Source organism: Vitis riparia, chromosome 16 (assembly GCF_004353265.1).
Source record: "Vitis riparia cultivar Riparia Gloire de Montpellier isolate 1030 chromosome 16, EGFV_Vit.rip_1.0, whole genome shotgun sequence".
NCBI lineage: Eukaryota > Viridiplantae > Streptophyta > Magnoliopsida > Vitales > Vitaceae > Vitis > Vitis riparia.
Genome location: NC_048446.1, coordinates 7977486 through 7993010, shown reverse-complemented (window position 1 = coordinate 7993010; position 15525 = coordinate 7977486). Strand labels below are relative to the sequence as shown.

Sequence of the window (15525 nt, the reverse complement as noted above, 5' to 3'; positions counted from 1 at the left end):
AATGATTTAAAAATATTTAAATATTTAAAAGATCAAATAATTATATTTAAATCATTATAAGTATTTATTTCTAAATATTTAAATGTATAATAAATATGCACCCCATTTCACCATCTACCAAGTAAGTCATTGGTTCAAGTAGAAATCAAACTTATTGATTTCATTTCGAGAAATTGAGTAAATAAGTCATTAACTATCGGAGTTATCAATCCAATTATCAATTATTATCCCCTATTTTTTAATTTATTTGTTTCTCATTTTAATTTTTTTAAACCACCCAACCTCATGAATTAGCTCTTAAAAAAATATACATATATATATATATATATATCAAGGACAGCCATTATTTTAATAAACTTATTTATTTTATTATTTTTCTGTCCCTGCGAAAATCTATTATGGGTTACAACTTACAACCCAATGAATTTATTGGGCTGGGCTTGGGATGGTTGTAAGAAATCCCTGCTGTAGAGACTTTGCTTGTCAGGTTGGGCTAAATATGAATATGGGCTGGAAAGCATTTGTACCAAATTTAACTCAACCTTTTGATTGTGAGGCAGCTTATATATACAATAAGGTTTCTTCATCAATTTGTTTTTGGCAATAATAAGTGCAGTATTGTTGATGGAGAAAACAACCTCACAATGACCAGACTATTGTTGAAATGTCTATGACTAACAGCCCATTTTACCATATTTTCTAAAACTTGTTTCCAAAAACTGCTTTTAATTTAAAAAATAAAAACATTTTTCTAGTATTTTATAAAAATAAGGATATTTAACAGGTTGTTTTTAAAAAAATGAAAAATAAAAACTTATTTGGATAAGTTATTTTTAAAAATATTTTGTTTTTGTTTTGATTTTGTAAGAACATTGTAAGTCAATTTATATAATATAATTTAAATGTAATTGAAATTTGATTAAAATGGAAATGGTTTTATAATTATAAATAAGTTAAAAAATCAATATATAGCTTTTAGTAAAACATGGCTAATAATATTATAATAAAATTATAAATTATACTTTTTATAAAAAAAAGCTATTTTAGTATATTTTAAAAACATAAGGATATTAAAACATCTTCATAATTTTTTGGTTAAAAATGAATAATAATTGAAAATAATAATTTTTAATAATATTTTATTTAAAATGAATAGTGAATAAGGTTTAACCTTTTCAATATATAAATGAGTCGAGGTTTTTATTTCCTGTACACTTTTAGTACTTAATTACAAACATAATATTCTACAATATTTTGATTTAATTTGTAATTAATTAGATCAATTTTTTGAATTCAAAATTATTCTAAGTAATTAAAAAAAAGAAAAGAAAAGTTGGGAATTGCAAGATAGAATGGATCTAAGGAAACAAAATTAAGATTCATATAATATGTATTAATTCTCCAATTTTAATTATAACATTTTCAATTAAATATTATATGTTGCAATATGAATATATCCCATAAACAAATATGTTAGTTTCAAATACTTTACACTTTCCCTAATCTTTTTTCTTTATAAGAGTTTCAATATCAAAAACATTCTCCCTTGTGCGTAGGCAAATATTATAATTTTTTTGGCAAGAAAATAATTTTCCTCCAAACCAAACAACACCAAAAGAGAAAGATAAAAAGTAGTACCTCATATATTATTATCGAAGGCATTAGAAAATAACCCAGATTTTTGCCTTCAAAGACAGCTTCAAAACCTTTGTCTGCCTCTCCCTTCCGGTTCAAACTTACACCTTCCAACGGCCTAAGTGACTACACCTTGTTCAATTGTTTCTCAAATAAAACAGACAGCTCAAATTACTTTTTGTCCATCCCTTGCACCATTCTCTTCAGCAACCCAGTCTACGATGTTGGTTCTTACTATAATCTTGACCGCTTGGACCTATCCTCTTGCCACAAGATTTACAACGTTACGCTCCCAGATGATATAGTTAATGGGGAAAATGATTTTTCCTTAACATGGTCAGAATTGATATGTGGAAACTGCGAAAGACAAGGTAAGAAATGCAGACTGAAGAGCAATGTTGGCAAAGAACCTGAAACTGAATGTATTGATAAGCTAGAAAAAGGTACTATATGAATTCATTCCTCTATTATCAATCTGCTTCCTCTGTGTTATTTCCTGGTCATACGACTTACTTTAGGGGGTTTCGTTTGTAGTAGATAAATTATATAGGAATTGGATCTTGAAAATATCAAAGCAGAAGGAAACATAAAAACAGAAGAGGGAATGAAATTATAATTATAAATAAAATATATATATTTTTTCTTTTCTTTGACTTTGCATTTTATGTTTGAACTCTTATTTTTATTATTATTTTCTTAACTTAGGATTGAACCAGTGTGGCAGATCCATGGTGATCACTGTGACACACATAGTAGTGATGAGAGGGGCTTACCAAGCTTAACAATCTAATAATTGTATTATTTTCCTTACAGGTGTATCAAAAAACAAACTGGTTACAGGTGACTTTCTACTCTCTCATACTTCCTTTTGATTAAGGATTAGGAAGAGAGAAAAGATTAGAAGAGAGAAAGAAAAACCTTTTCTTTCTTTTCTTTTCTTTACTTTCCTTTTCTTTTTTTACTTTTTTTTTTTCTGATCACATGCAGCGGTAATCCTCAGTTTCTGTCTTCTGACGCTTGTAGTCATCACACTCTATCATGTGTATAGCTCAGATAAATTAGAAAGAGGCAATACAAAAAAGATAGAACAGTTTTTAGAAGACTATAAAGCTCTCAAGTCCTCAAGATGCTCCTATGCTGATGTTAAGAAGATTACAAATCATTTCAAGGAAAAATTGGGTCAAGGAGGTTATGGAACTGTGTATAAAGGAAAGGTTTTTAGTGATGTTCTTGTTGCAGTAAAGATCCTAAACAATTCAAAAGAAAATGGAGAAGAGTTCATTAATGAAGTGGGAACAATGGGTAGGATCCATCATGTCAATGTGGTTCGCTTGGTTGGATTTTGTGTTGATGGAGTTAAACGAGCTTTAATTTATGAGTTCTTACCGAATGAGTCTTTGGAGAAGTATATATTTTCAAAATCTGTCAAGTTTTGTTCACTTAGGTGGGAGAAGCTTCAAAATATTGCTTTAGGCATAGCCAAAGGAATTGAGTATCTCCACCAAGGTTGTGATAAAATAATTCTCCATTTTGATATCAAACCTCATAATATTTTGCTTGATCAAAACTTCAATCCAAAAATCTCTGATTTTGGTCTAGCCAAATTATGTTCCAAGGAACAAAGTGCAGTTTCAATGATAATAGCAAGATGGACCATGGGCTATATTGCACCAAAAGTATTATCAAGGAACTTTGGAAATGTGTCCTATAAGTCAGATATTTATAGATTTGGAATGTTGCTATTGGAAATGGTAGGAGGAAGGAAGAATATTGATGTCACAATGGAGAAGACTAGCCAAGTTTACTTCCCAGAATGGGTTTATAATAAGTTAGATACGGGGGAAGAGGTGTGTATTTGAATTGAGGAAGAGGAAGGCATTAAAATTGCAAAGAAGCTAACAATTTATGGGACTTTGGTGCATTCAATGGTATCCAATAGATCACTCTTCTATAAAAGTTAGTCAAATGTTGGAAGCAAGAGACAATTTAACCGTGCCACCCAACCCTTTTGCTTCCATAGATTCAACAAGAACAAACATCAGAAGGAGTAAAAGATCTCTTCAACAAGAGTTGGCAGTCATCTCAAAATTAATAGAGTGAAAACTAATTTATCCTTTTTACTATTATGAGCGTGCAACCTAGATATGGACCATGTTGTACTCATTCATCAATATAAGGTTATTGTTGCGATTTAGATAATATTGTTTGTGAGAGATTTTTTTAAAAACAAAATTATAATAAATGGACAGGAGAATTAATAAGTGGCTTTAAGGGGAACTTATGGATTGTCTTGATATCGAAGATACTTCATAGGAAAAATTATCACAATTTGTAAAGAAATAAATGACAATTGGAGACTTGAATGGTGGATATGCAAGCATGATAACTTATATGTTATTCTATATCTCCATGAATCAAGGAACTTTTGCTTGCATTGTACTATTTGGTCTACATATCGAAACTGATAACATTTGAGTATGTTACTTTTTGTCAAGCCTTGCATGAATTTCAAACTAAAACCGTATATTTTTATTTTTACTTGATTAGTCTTGCACACTTTTAAAAGTATTTATTATTAACATAATATTTTTTCTAAGACAATTATGTCGGAAAGGAAAAGTGACATTTTTTTTTCTCTTTTCTTAACCTAAGCTTTTGCAATACACAAACATAAATCCTATCCTCTCTTCGCTTCCATTGCTATTCTAGCACCACCATTCTCATTGGCTAAGAGCAATATGGCAGCCTTCCAACATGTAATATTTTTACTACCCTAGTACCAAATTTACCCATAATATTCCCCTATAAAAAGTAGTTCCTGCCTCCCCTGCATCTCACATGGTGAAAGGAGCTGAAACTCTTTTTAAACTAGGTGTTGGATCATATAACAAGACAACCCTTTGTCAGGGTATTTCATATTCATTTGATTCAAAAATAAAAATTAAATAAACAACCCCATTTAAAGGCAGAAGTTACATCAATTTAGCATTGTGATTTTCATCATATAAAAATGCATTCCTATCAATCATCCTACATGTCAACTAAGAAGAAATGTTGAAAATTGGCCTATGAATTTTGAATTGTGAGGGTTGCTACTAATCGATGCATTACAAAATAAATTACTCAAAGCTCTCCAAGCTTTATAACTATATTGACCTAAGAATTTAAAAACAAAGGGAATTGGCTTACATGTTGTTTAGATGGCACATTAATTTGCATATATATATAGAGAGAGAGAGAAAGAAAGAGAGAGAGAGAGAGAGAGAGAGAGCATTTGCAAGTAGATACATTGTTGAGTTATCTCCCATCTAAGCTAATTGTAATACTTGCATTATGTGAGGAAATTGGAACCCCCATTGGTTTGTTCTCCCGATCCAAAGCTGATATTTCATGAGAATATAAGGTAGGTTTAGGAGGTAGTTGCAATAGTTCAACATCACCTTCCAACATGTCGAGTGCTTTGCTCATAGAAGGACGGTCCATGGGCTTCATTTGCACACACCACAATGCAACTATGACCATCTTCCATATATATTTCTTTTCATCCTCTGTGACATCTCCCATTTCCATATCTTCTCCTTGTTCAATTCGGTCATAAATCCATGATGGGAAGAATAATTCACTTAGATCTTCCTCTTGATGTCTATTAAAATGCCTTTGTTTTCCCACCATTTCCATCAACAACATTCCAAAACTATAAACATCAGCCTTATACGAAACATGTCCAACATTTTTATAAAACAACTCTGGAGCAATGTATCCTAATGTTCCTCGAGCTGCAGTGAGAGATACAACACTTTCATTTGTTGAATACAATTTTGCAAGGCCAAAATCCGAAACTTTTGGTGTAAAGTCTTCATCCAAAAGAATATTGTGTGGCTTGATATCAAAATGTAGAATTTGCATGTCACACCCTTGATGTAAGTATTCAATCCCACGCCCTACTCCAAGTGCAATTTTGTACAATCTGTCCCAACTTAAAGGAATGTGTTTTTCTCCTTTAAAGAAGATAAACTTATCAAGTGACCCATTTGGCATAAAGTCATATATAAGGGCCCATTTTGATCCTTCTACGCAAAATCCAACAAGTTGTACTATATTAACATGGTGAATCCTTCCAATCGTGGCGATCTCATTGATAAAATCTTGTCCATTGGCTTTTGACATGACCAATACTTTTACTGCTACAATGCGGCCACTCTGAAGTATTCCTTTGTACACAGAGCCAAAGCCTCCTTGGCCTAACTTATTCCTAAAATTGTTGGTTGTTTTCTTTAAATGTGAATATGAGTACCTGATGGGCTGGAGATTCTTGTGATTTTGAAGAAACTCTTCAATGTCATCATCTAATGATAAATGTCTCCGTCGAAACTTGTAGATTAAATAGCCAAAAAGACAAGATATCCCAAGTAGAAAGCGTCCTCCAATGATTGCTATGACTAATAGATCAACATGAAAAAAAAAATGAATATTTTAGAGTTTATAATCATAGGCATTTAGTTATCAAATCAAACAAATACATTTGTTTCAATGGGAGAGGAAATTAGATGCATTTGCTTGCAAAAAATTTCAACTTTCAGTATTTTGAATTCATTATATTCCATGGACTTGGATTAAATGAAATGCTTTCAAATTCAAAAAGATAATTCCATGGAAAAAGTAAAATTTTGAATTTCATAGAACTGAAATTTCAATTCAAATCCAATTTCGATCAACCGAACCAAGAGAAATCCTTTATTCAAGCAAAAGAATTTTGCAATCTGCAATCTTGAAAGCAAGAATTATTCCCGATGATAGACAAAAAACTGATCATGTTCATCCCACACCAAAGTAAGAATCAGAACTTTGAAGTCTTACCGGTCTTTCCAAGAAACCAGGCACCTAATAAGAGAGAACATAGACTAAATTAGAAATGAGACACATAAAAGAGGGATTGTTATTATTAGAGAAAAAGTAAATACAACATTAGAAAATATGAAGCATGATGATGAAAGGTTAAATTTGTAAATCATGGAAAATGATGGAAGGAACTATCAAAGCCGTACCAATTGCAATGGTCCCAGAATACCCAGATTGGTCAGAAGCATATTCACGTTCTGCATGATTAAAGCCAGTAATCAGCAGTACTATTAGCTATAGAAGATCGAAAGCCTTATTTCCAGAAATGAAAAATAATTGTACAGTCTACATTTACATACAAAGCCAAGTGTAAAACAACACTTTATTTAAAACAAAAAAGAAAAAAGTTTGTCTTCCGAGAATGTAATTGTTAAAATCAAGGAAACAATTTCAAGATTTTTAAATAAAATGAGCTGTCAATAATTGGAACTATTAAGGATTACCTTGGGTTGTATAGGGACTTCTAAGTGTATTAACTGTTAACAAGAGAAGATACAAAATTCAAAATGGGAAAGATATAAGAAGAAAGAAATAAATGGAAGTTGTCAAAAGCTAAAAATGAAAGACGATAAAAGAAACTCCAAAGGCCTTACCAAAAAACGCGATCACTGGCATCAGTACATTTTTCAACTTATTAAGCCCTGCATGATTAAACCAAGCAACTGAAATTAGTTATAGAAATTGAAGACCCTTAGCAAACATAAGATTGTGTTTAGTTATCCTAATTACTTATAATTGCAATTACAATGTATAGTTGGATTTCCAATGATTATTTTTTTCTTTTTTGTTTTAAAATTGATATTAGTGTTCATCAGCCATTTGATTTGAAAATTTTCAGCACTCACAGTTTCTTCCATCATCATCAAGGCATTGTATATTGTTGTTGCTGAAATTTGGCATGCACCATCTGCCGTTTGCTTCGCATTCATGGCAGCGAGAGCGCAAAAATGAAAGCTGGAGCCCCATAAGCAGCTTTTCTTGCAAATCTGATCTTAAAAGATTGCTGGGCTCTGACACAGCCATGAAATTGCCAGTGACAACAGTGAAGCCAATGGTGCACGAATATGGAAGATCTCTCACATGCATGTAGCGTCCAGCTAGCGCATAAGCATATGGTTGTGAGGAAGAGAAAGTAGCATCGGTGCGGTTGCAGGGAACAATAGGAATGTAGTATTGATCAAAGATTGGTCTTGCGCAGTTCATCAAAACTACAGTATCCAGTTCATCAGGATATTCATATCTATATACATATATATCATCTACTGTCAAGGAATAGAGAGGAAGGGAGAAACAGTTGCTCTTCTCTAGCCCAACAACTACAATTCTGATGATATAGTTACTGTAGTTGATCTCCGCAACATGGTATTTCCCATATAAGATTGTACGGCTGTTTTCACAAGCCAATTCGTATGCAGGATCGGGATGACCACAGCCAAGCGGGTCACCTTTTAATCGAAATGGGTTGCTGATGTTTTGAATATCTCCGCAAGAAGAGGGCCTGCAGGGCTGATTTTCAGTAGCAGCGCAAAATGAAAGAAAACGGACATGGAGGAGTGTTATGAGGCCTACTCCCACAAGTTTTGCTTGTCTCAGCATCATAAATTCAGATGCAGAGAGAGACGCTTCTTTGGTTTGGGGCATCCCCAAGTTTCTGAAGATAAAATTACAACCCAAGGAGCAAAGCTGCTTAGAAATCAACTTTCTAGCCACTTGATTTGTCTATGCATTGGTGTCACAATCAACTACCCAAAATCTTCTTCTTTTGTTTTTTCTCTTCATATTTGGCCGGCGGGTCATCATCAACGTAAAACCAAACTAAGTACATTGGAGTTATAAGGAAACCTTGTCAAACCACAACTAAGTACATTGGAGTTATCAGGAAACCTTGTCTATATATATATATATACTTGGAAAACAAAAATGTTTTTAATTTCATAATAATAATAATTAAAATAACTAAATATAAAACTAATTATTTTCAATAAAAAATTTCGTAATATCAATTTTTGAACTCAAGGTACAAAGTGACGTGGTTTATAGTCAAAATGATTTTGTTTTGAAGTATTAGAACAAATGAAATCAATTAGTTAATTCGTCGGGCCAACCACTAGGTCGGCTAACTCATGACCAAGTCAACATTAGAATATAATTAAACTCTACTTTCAATAAGGAATGGAAGTCCAAACTACGGAAGGCTGGAGGAACAGACCAAAAGCTATGGGGATGAGCAATTGCTTAAAAATGGCCATCTCTTTCTGTTCTTGTTTATGAGATGGTTTGTAGAGATTGGAGCGAGCCAAGATGAGTGCAAGGTATCAAGATGCAGCGACCATGGCCCAGTTATCAGGTTCCCCTTCCAGCTAAAAGACAAACTGGTTACAGGTGACTTTCTACTCACTCATACTTCCATTTTGATAAGGATTAGGAAGAGAGAAAAGATTATTATTGGACTCTTTCTGCATTTATTTAGATTGTTTTTTTCCTGTGTTCACATGCAGCGGTAATCCTCAGTTTCTGTCTTCTGGTGCTTGTAGTCATCACACTCTATTATGTGTATAGCTCAGGCAAATTAAAAAGAGAGAGTACAAAGAAGATAGAACAGTTTTTTAGAAGATTATAAAGCTCTCAAGATACTCCTATGCTGATATTAAGAAGATTACAAGTCACTTCAAGGAAAAATTGGGTCAAGGTGGATATGGAACTGTGTATAAAGGAAAGCTTTCTAGTGACATTCTTGTTGCAGTAAAGATCCTAAACAATTCAAAAGAAAATGGAGATGAGTTCATTAATGAAGTGGCAACAATGGGTAGGATCCATCATGTCAATGTGGTTTGCTTGATTGGATTTTGTGCCGATGGAGTTAAACGAGCTTTAATTTATGAGTTCTTACCAAATGAGTCTTTGGAGAAGTATATATTTTCAAAATCTATCAAGGACTTCTCACGTAGTTGGGAGAAGCTTCAAAATATTGCTTTAAGTATAGCTAAAGGAATTGAGTATCTTCACCAAGGTTGTGATAAAAATAATTCTCCATTTCGATATCAAACCTCATAATATTTTGCTTGATCAAAACTCTAATCCAAAAATCTCTGATTTTGGTCTAGCCAAATTATGTTCCAAAAAAACAAAGTGTAGTTTCAATGACAACAACAAGAGGGACGATGGTTTATATTGCACCAGAAGTATTGTCAGGGAACTTTGGAAATGTGTCCTATAAGTCAGATATTTATAGTTTTGGAATGTTGCTACTGGAAATGGTAGGAGGAAGGAAGAATCTTGATGTCACAATGGAGAAGACTAGCCAAGCATACTTCCCAGAATGGGTTTATAATCAGTTAGATAAGGGGGAAGAGGTGTGTATTCGAATCGAGGAAGAGGGAGACACTGCAATTGCAAAGAAGCTAACAATTGTGGGACTCTGGTGCATTCAATGGTATCTAGTAGATCGCCCTTCTATGAAAGTTGTGATTCAACTGTTAGAAGGAGGAGACAATTTAACCATGCCATCTAACCCTTTTGCTTCCATAGATTCAACAAGAACAAACATCAGAAGGCGTAAAAGATCTCTTCAACAAGAGTTGGTAGTCATCTCAAAATTAATAGAGTGAAAGAAAAGTAATCTATATTTTTTATTATTATGAGTGTGCAGCCTAGATATTGACCATATTGTACTCATTCATCAATGTAAGTTTATTGCTGCTATTTAGATAATATTGTTTGTGCAAGAGATTTTTTCTAAACAAAAAATATAATAAATGGACAGGAGATTGTTATTCAAAGAGAGTAGGCTATAAAATTAATAAGTGGCTTTAAGAAAACTTATGGATTGGTTTGATCTCAAAGACACTTCATAAGAAAAATTATCATGATTTGTAGAGAAATAAATGACAATTGAAACTACTTCAAACTATATGGGTATGTTACTTTTTGTCAAGCCTTGCATGAGTTTAAAACTAAAACCTTCTATTTTTATTTTTACTCAATATGGCAGCCTTCCAACACGTAATATTTTTTTCTACCCTAGTACCATATTTACCCATAATATTCCCCTATAAAAAGTAGTTTTTGCCTCCCCTGCATCTCACATGATTAAAGTAAGGAGTTGAAACTCTTTTTAAACTAGGTGTTGGATCATATAGTGAAACACTTATTTATTAGGGTACTTCATAATCATTTCATTAAAAAATAAAAATTAAATAAACAACCCCACTTAGAGATAGGAGTTACATCAATTTAGTACAGTAATTTTGATCATATAAGAACGCATTTCTATCAATAATCCTAAATGCCAACTAAGAAAATAATGCTGAAAATTGGCCTATGAATTTTGAATTGTGAGGGTTGCTGCTAACAGATGCATTACAAAATAAATTACTAAACCTCTCCAAGCTTTACAACTATACATAAATAAGAATCTAAAAACAAAGGGAATTAGCTTACATTTTGTTTAGATAACACATTAATTTACATATAGAGAGAGAGAAAGGGAGGAATGAGAAAAAGAGAGAGAGCATTTGCAAGTAGATTCATTGTTAAGTTACCTCCCATCTAAGCTAATTGCAATACTTGCATTACGTGAGGAAATTGAAACCCTCATTGGGTTGTTCTCCAGATCCAAAGCTGATATTTCATGAGAATATAAGGTAGGTTTAGGAGGTAGTTGCAATACTTCAACATCACCTTCCAACATGTCGAGTGCTTTACTCATAGAAGGATGGTCCATGGGCCTCATTTACACACACTACAATGCAACTATAACCATCTTCCATATATATTTCTTTTCATCCTCTATGATAGCTCCCATTCCCACATCTTCTCTTTGTTCAATTCGATCATAAATCCATGATGGGAAGAATAATTCACTAAGATATTTATCTTCATATCTACTCAAATGTCTTTGTTTTCCCACCATTTCCATCAACAACATTCCAAAGCTATAAACATCAGCCTTATAAGACACATGTCCAACGTTTTTATAAAACAACTTTGGAGCAATGTATCCTAATGTTCCTCAGGCTGTAGTGAGAGATACAACCCTTTCATTTGTTGAATACAATTTTGCAAGGCCAAAATCCGAAACTTTTGGTGTAAAGTCTTCATCCAAAAGAATATTGTGTGGTTTGATATCGAAATGTAGAATTTGCATGTCACACCCTTGATGTAAGTATTTAATCTCATGCCTTACTCCAAGTGCAATTTTGTACAATCTGTCCCAACTTAAAGGAATGTTTTTTTCTCCTTTAAGGAAGATAAACTTATCAAGTGACCCATTTGGCATAAAGTCATATATAAGAGCCCATTTTGACCCTTCTACGCAAAATCCAACAAGTTGTACTATATTAACATGGTGAATCCTTCCAATTGTTGCGATTTCATTGATAAAATCTTGTCCATTAGCTTTTGACATGACCAATACTTTTACTGCTACAATGCGGCCACTCTGAAGTATTCCTTTGTACATAGAGCCAAAGCCTCCTTGGCCTAACTTATTCTTGAAATTATCGGTTACCTTCTTTAAATGTGAATATGAGTACCTGATGGGTTGGAGATTTTTGTGATTTTGAAGAAACTCTTCAATATCATCATCTAATGATAAATGTCTCCGTTGAAACTTGTAGATTAAATAGCCCAAAAGACAAGATATCCCGAGTACAAAGCGTCCTCCAATGATTATTATGACTAATAAATCAAGATGAAAAAAATGAATATTTAAGAGTTATAATCATAGGCATGCTTATTATTAAAAATTTGCTTAATGGATATGAATTAATAAGCATAACGGCTTACTTTAGGCTCCCCTTAGCAATCTAATACAATAAAACAATCCAAGCAAGCGAGGAACCTAGGAACATCAACAATTGAATAGAAATTTAAAACAAAAAAGAAACAACAACAATAACTAGTTAAACTGCACTGTGTAGTTTATTAAAAGTAGTTGCAAATAATATTTCTCTTAGAAAAAATTAGTAAACAACAATAACAAGCACCATTCATGCAATTGGTATAAATAAAAGTGACATTCAGACATATAAAATACATAATATATTGAAAGCAAAAGAATATACCAATGCATCATGTTGTGGAATAAAAATTAAGAAAAAAAGGTAAATAAGGAAAATACAAGATAGGAAGAACTAAATATTTACGTTGACCCAACCTTCAAATGTAACTTGATCACATAAAATCATTTTCCTTTTATTGTCCCTTAAAAGCCTGGTACCATGGGTTAGCATATACATTATGACATTGAATCATCTTTTTAAAGTCTTCACACACGATTCAATAGGTGGACTTGCTTTAAGTCCACTATTTAGAAACATTTCCTCTAGCTACTTATCCACTTGTAAAAATGTTCGTAGTTTAAACCCGTTATCTCACTTTAACTTCCATGAAACACATAATTCAACAAAAAACTTAACTAATCTTTCATCTTTGTTGGGATTCCACACTTGTTTGAACACTTGATGTAGAATTCATCCTATGTTTCAAAAATATAAAATTATATAACTATATTTTAAGAACAAATATAATATACATACAATTATAATAAATGCAATCTAACTATATCTCAATTTTACCAATAGAAAGACATTATCAAATACAATTCAAACTAATCCATTGTATAATAATCCATACAAACCATTCACAATTTACAAATGCTAAGTCTAAAATAGGGGTCTCCAACGGGCGGGCCGGGCCGGGCCGGGCCTGAAATAAGAGGCCCGCGGCCCAGCTCGGGCCGGGCCTATGGGCCCGTTGATCAGTCAACGGGCCGGGCCGGGCCGGGCCATGCAAGAATGGTAGGCCCGCGGCCCGGCCTATGAGCCCGCGGGTTGGCGGGCTGGTGGGCAGGCCGGGCCGGCGGGCTTTTTAATTAAAGCCAAAAGAAACAAGGGAAGGGAGAGGGGGGGATTCGAACCCCTCCCCTCATGGTTAAAATTTGAGGCTTTAACCAACTAAGCTACAAACTTTTTATGTTCATTAATGGACTTAGTTATATCTATATAAAAATACAGTATATTATTTTTTTAAAAAAAATTAAAGGCTCCAACGGTCATGTGACCGTTGGAGCCTTTAGCTCCATCCCATTATTCCCATATGACCGTTGGAGGCTCCAACGGTCACATGTCAATTTATTTTATTTTATTTTATTTTATTTTTAAAAATCTTCCTATAAATACATCTTCTTCCTTTTCATTTTTTCATCAAATTCTCTCTATTCCTCTCTCTATTTCTCTCATATTCTACAATATTTCAAATTCTTTTATTTTTCCATCAAATTATACAATATTGTTGGTGGTGCAAAACAAGCATTGGTGGCTCCAAGAGTTCAAATTTGCTAGGAATTTCTGCATCGATTCTCTAATTGAGTAACATACTTCACCCCTACTACTTTATTTTTTTGTTACATTTTTTTTTATATTTATTACTTTATTATTTTTGGCATAATATTTTATCAATAGTTATAATATGACAAGTGCTTCTTCATCTAGTCCATGTGATGAAATATCATCAAACAAAAAATTTACTTCAAATATATGGAATTTTTTTTATAGAATAGAAATAATTTTAGAAAATAATAAAAAAGAAATAAAAGAAAAATGTAAAATTTGTAATAAATTTCTTGCTGGTGGCTCAAATGCAGGCACAAGTCATTTAAAAAGACATCATGAAAATTGTAAAACTAAAAATAATGTAGATATTAGAAATTATATGCAATTAGGTAAAAATGAAAGTGGAAATTTAAAAACATTTTCTTATGATGAATCTAACTGTCGTGAAGAAATGATTGATTATATAATAAGAGCATAACAACCTTTCAACATGATGGAAACTCATGATTTTGTAGGAACAATTCAACGAGGTATTAATCCTCAATTTAAAGGTTGGTCTGGAAATACAGTTAAAAGAGATATTATGAAAAAATTTTATACACAAAAAGAAATTTTAAAAATTTTTTTGCAAATTTTGAAGGAAATATTTGTTTAACATCTGATATTTGGACATCTTTAACTCACACTGGTTTTTTATGTATAACTGCTCACTACATTGATAATGAATGGAAATTAAATAAAAGAATAATTTCATTTAAATTAATAAATGCTCCACATAGTGGTAAAAATATAGCATCTTTAATAAATGATGAAATTATAGATTTAGGCATTCGTGATAAAATATTGACAATAACATTAGATAATGCTGCTAATAATGATGCAGCAATACATAGACTAAAACTATATTGGCAAGTAAAAGAAGATCATGCTAAAATATTTCATGTGCGTTGTTGTGCACATATTTTAAATTTAATTGTAAAGGATGGATTAAAAAATGTTGATAGTACATTGGAAAAAATTAGAGGCATTGCATATAGTATTAATAGTTCTCAAGCAAAACATGAATTATTTTTTCATTGTTGCAAAATGTTAAATATGAAAAGAAAAAATATAAATTTGGATATGGCCATTAGATGGAATTCCACATATAAACTTTTACAAAATATTACAAAATATAGAAAAGTAGTCGAATTATATGAAATACAATTAATTAATAATGATTGTGAAGCAGATATTTATGCATTAAATGATTATGATTGGCATATTGCGGATCTTTTAAGAGATCTTTTTGAAATTTTTGATACTTCAACAAACATTTTTTGTGGTGTATATTATCCAACTTCAAATCGAGTTATTATGCAAATAACTAATATTTTTCTTGTATTTCAAAAATATTTAAGTTTTGAAATATTTAATGATACAATATTTGCAATGATAGAAAAATTTAGAAAATATTGGGGAGAAATACCTTTAATTTTTTATATTGCTTTAATTGTGGACCCTAGATTGAAATTTGAAGCTTTGGATGAATGGTTAAAAGTTATTTATTTTAATGACCAAATAAAAATTGAAGAAATTAAAAATGAAATAAATTCATTATTATATAATTTATATAACTATTATAAAGAAAAATATGGTAATGATATTAATACTATTA

The 15525-nt window shown here is 31.9% G+C and overlaps 1 protein-coding gene across 1 annotated transcript; it reads right to left on the bottom strand.

Moving 5' to 3' along the window:
* Positions 1-4932: 4932 nt before the first annotated feature.
* Positions 4933-8175, bottom strand: LOC117933220 (rust resistance kinase Lr10-like). The gene is made up of 4 exons (XM_034854610.1): positions 7380-8175; positions 7128-7175; positions 6681-6731; positions 4933-6074 (listed from the first exon to the last, which is right to left on the bottom strand). Exons 1-4 carry the CDS (start codon positions 8173-8175, stop codon positions 4933-4935), a joined length of 2037 nt encoding a protein of 678 aa, XP_034710501.1.
* Positions 8176-15525: the final 7350 nt, after the last annotated feature.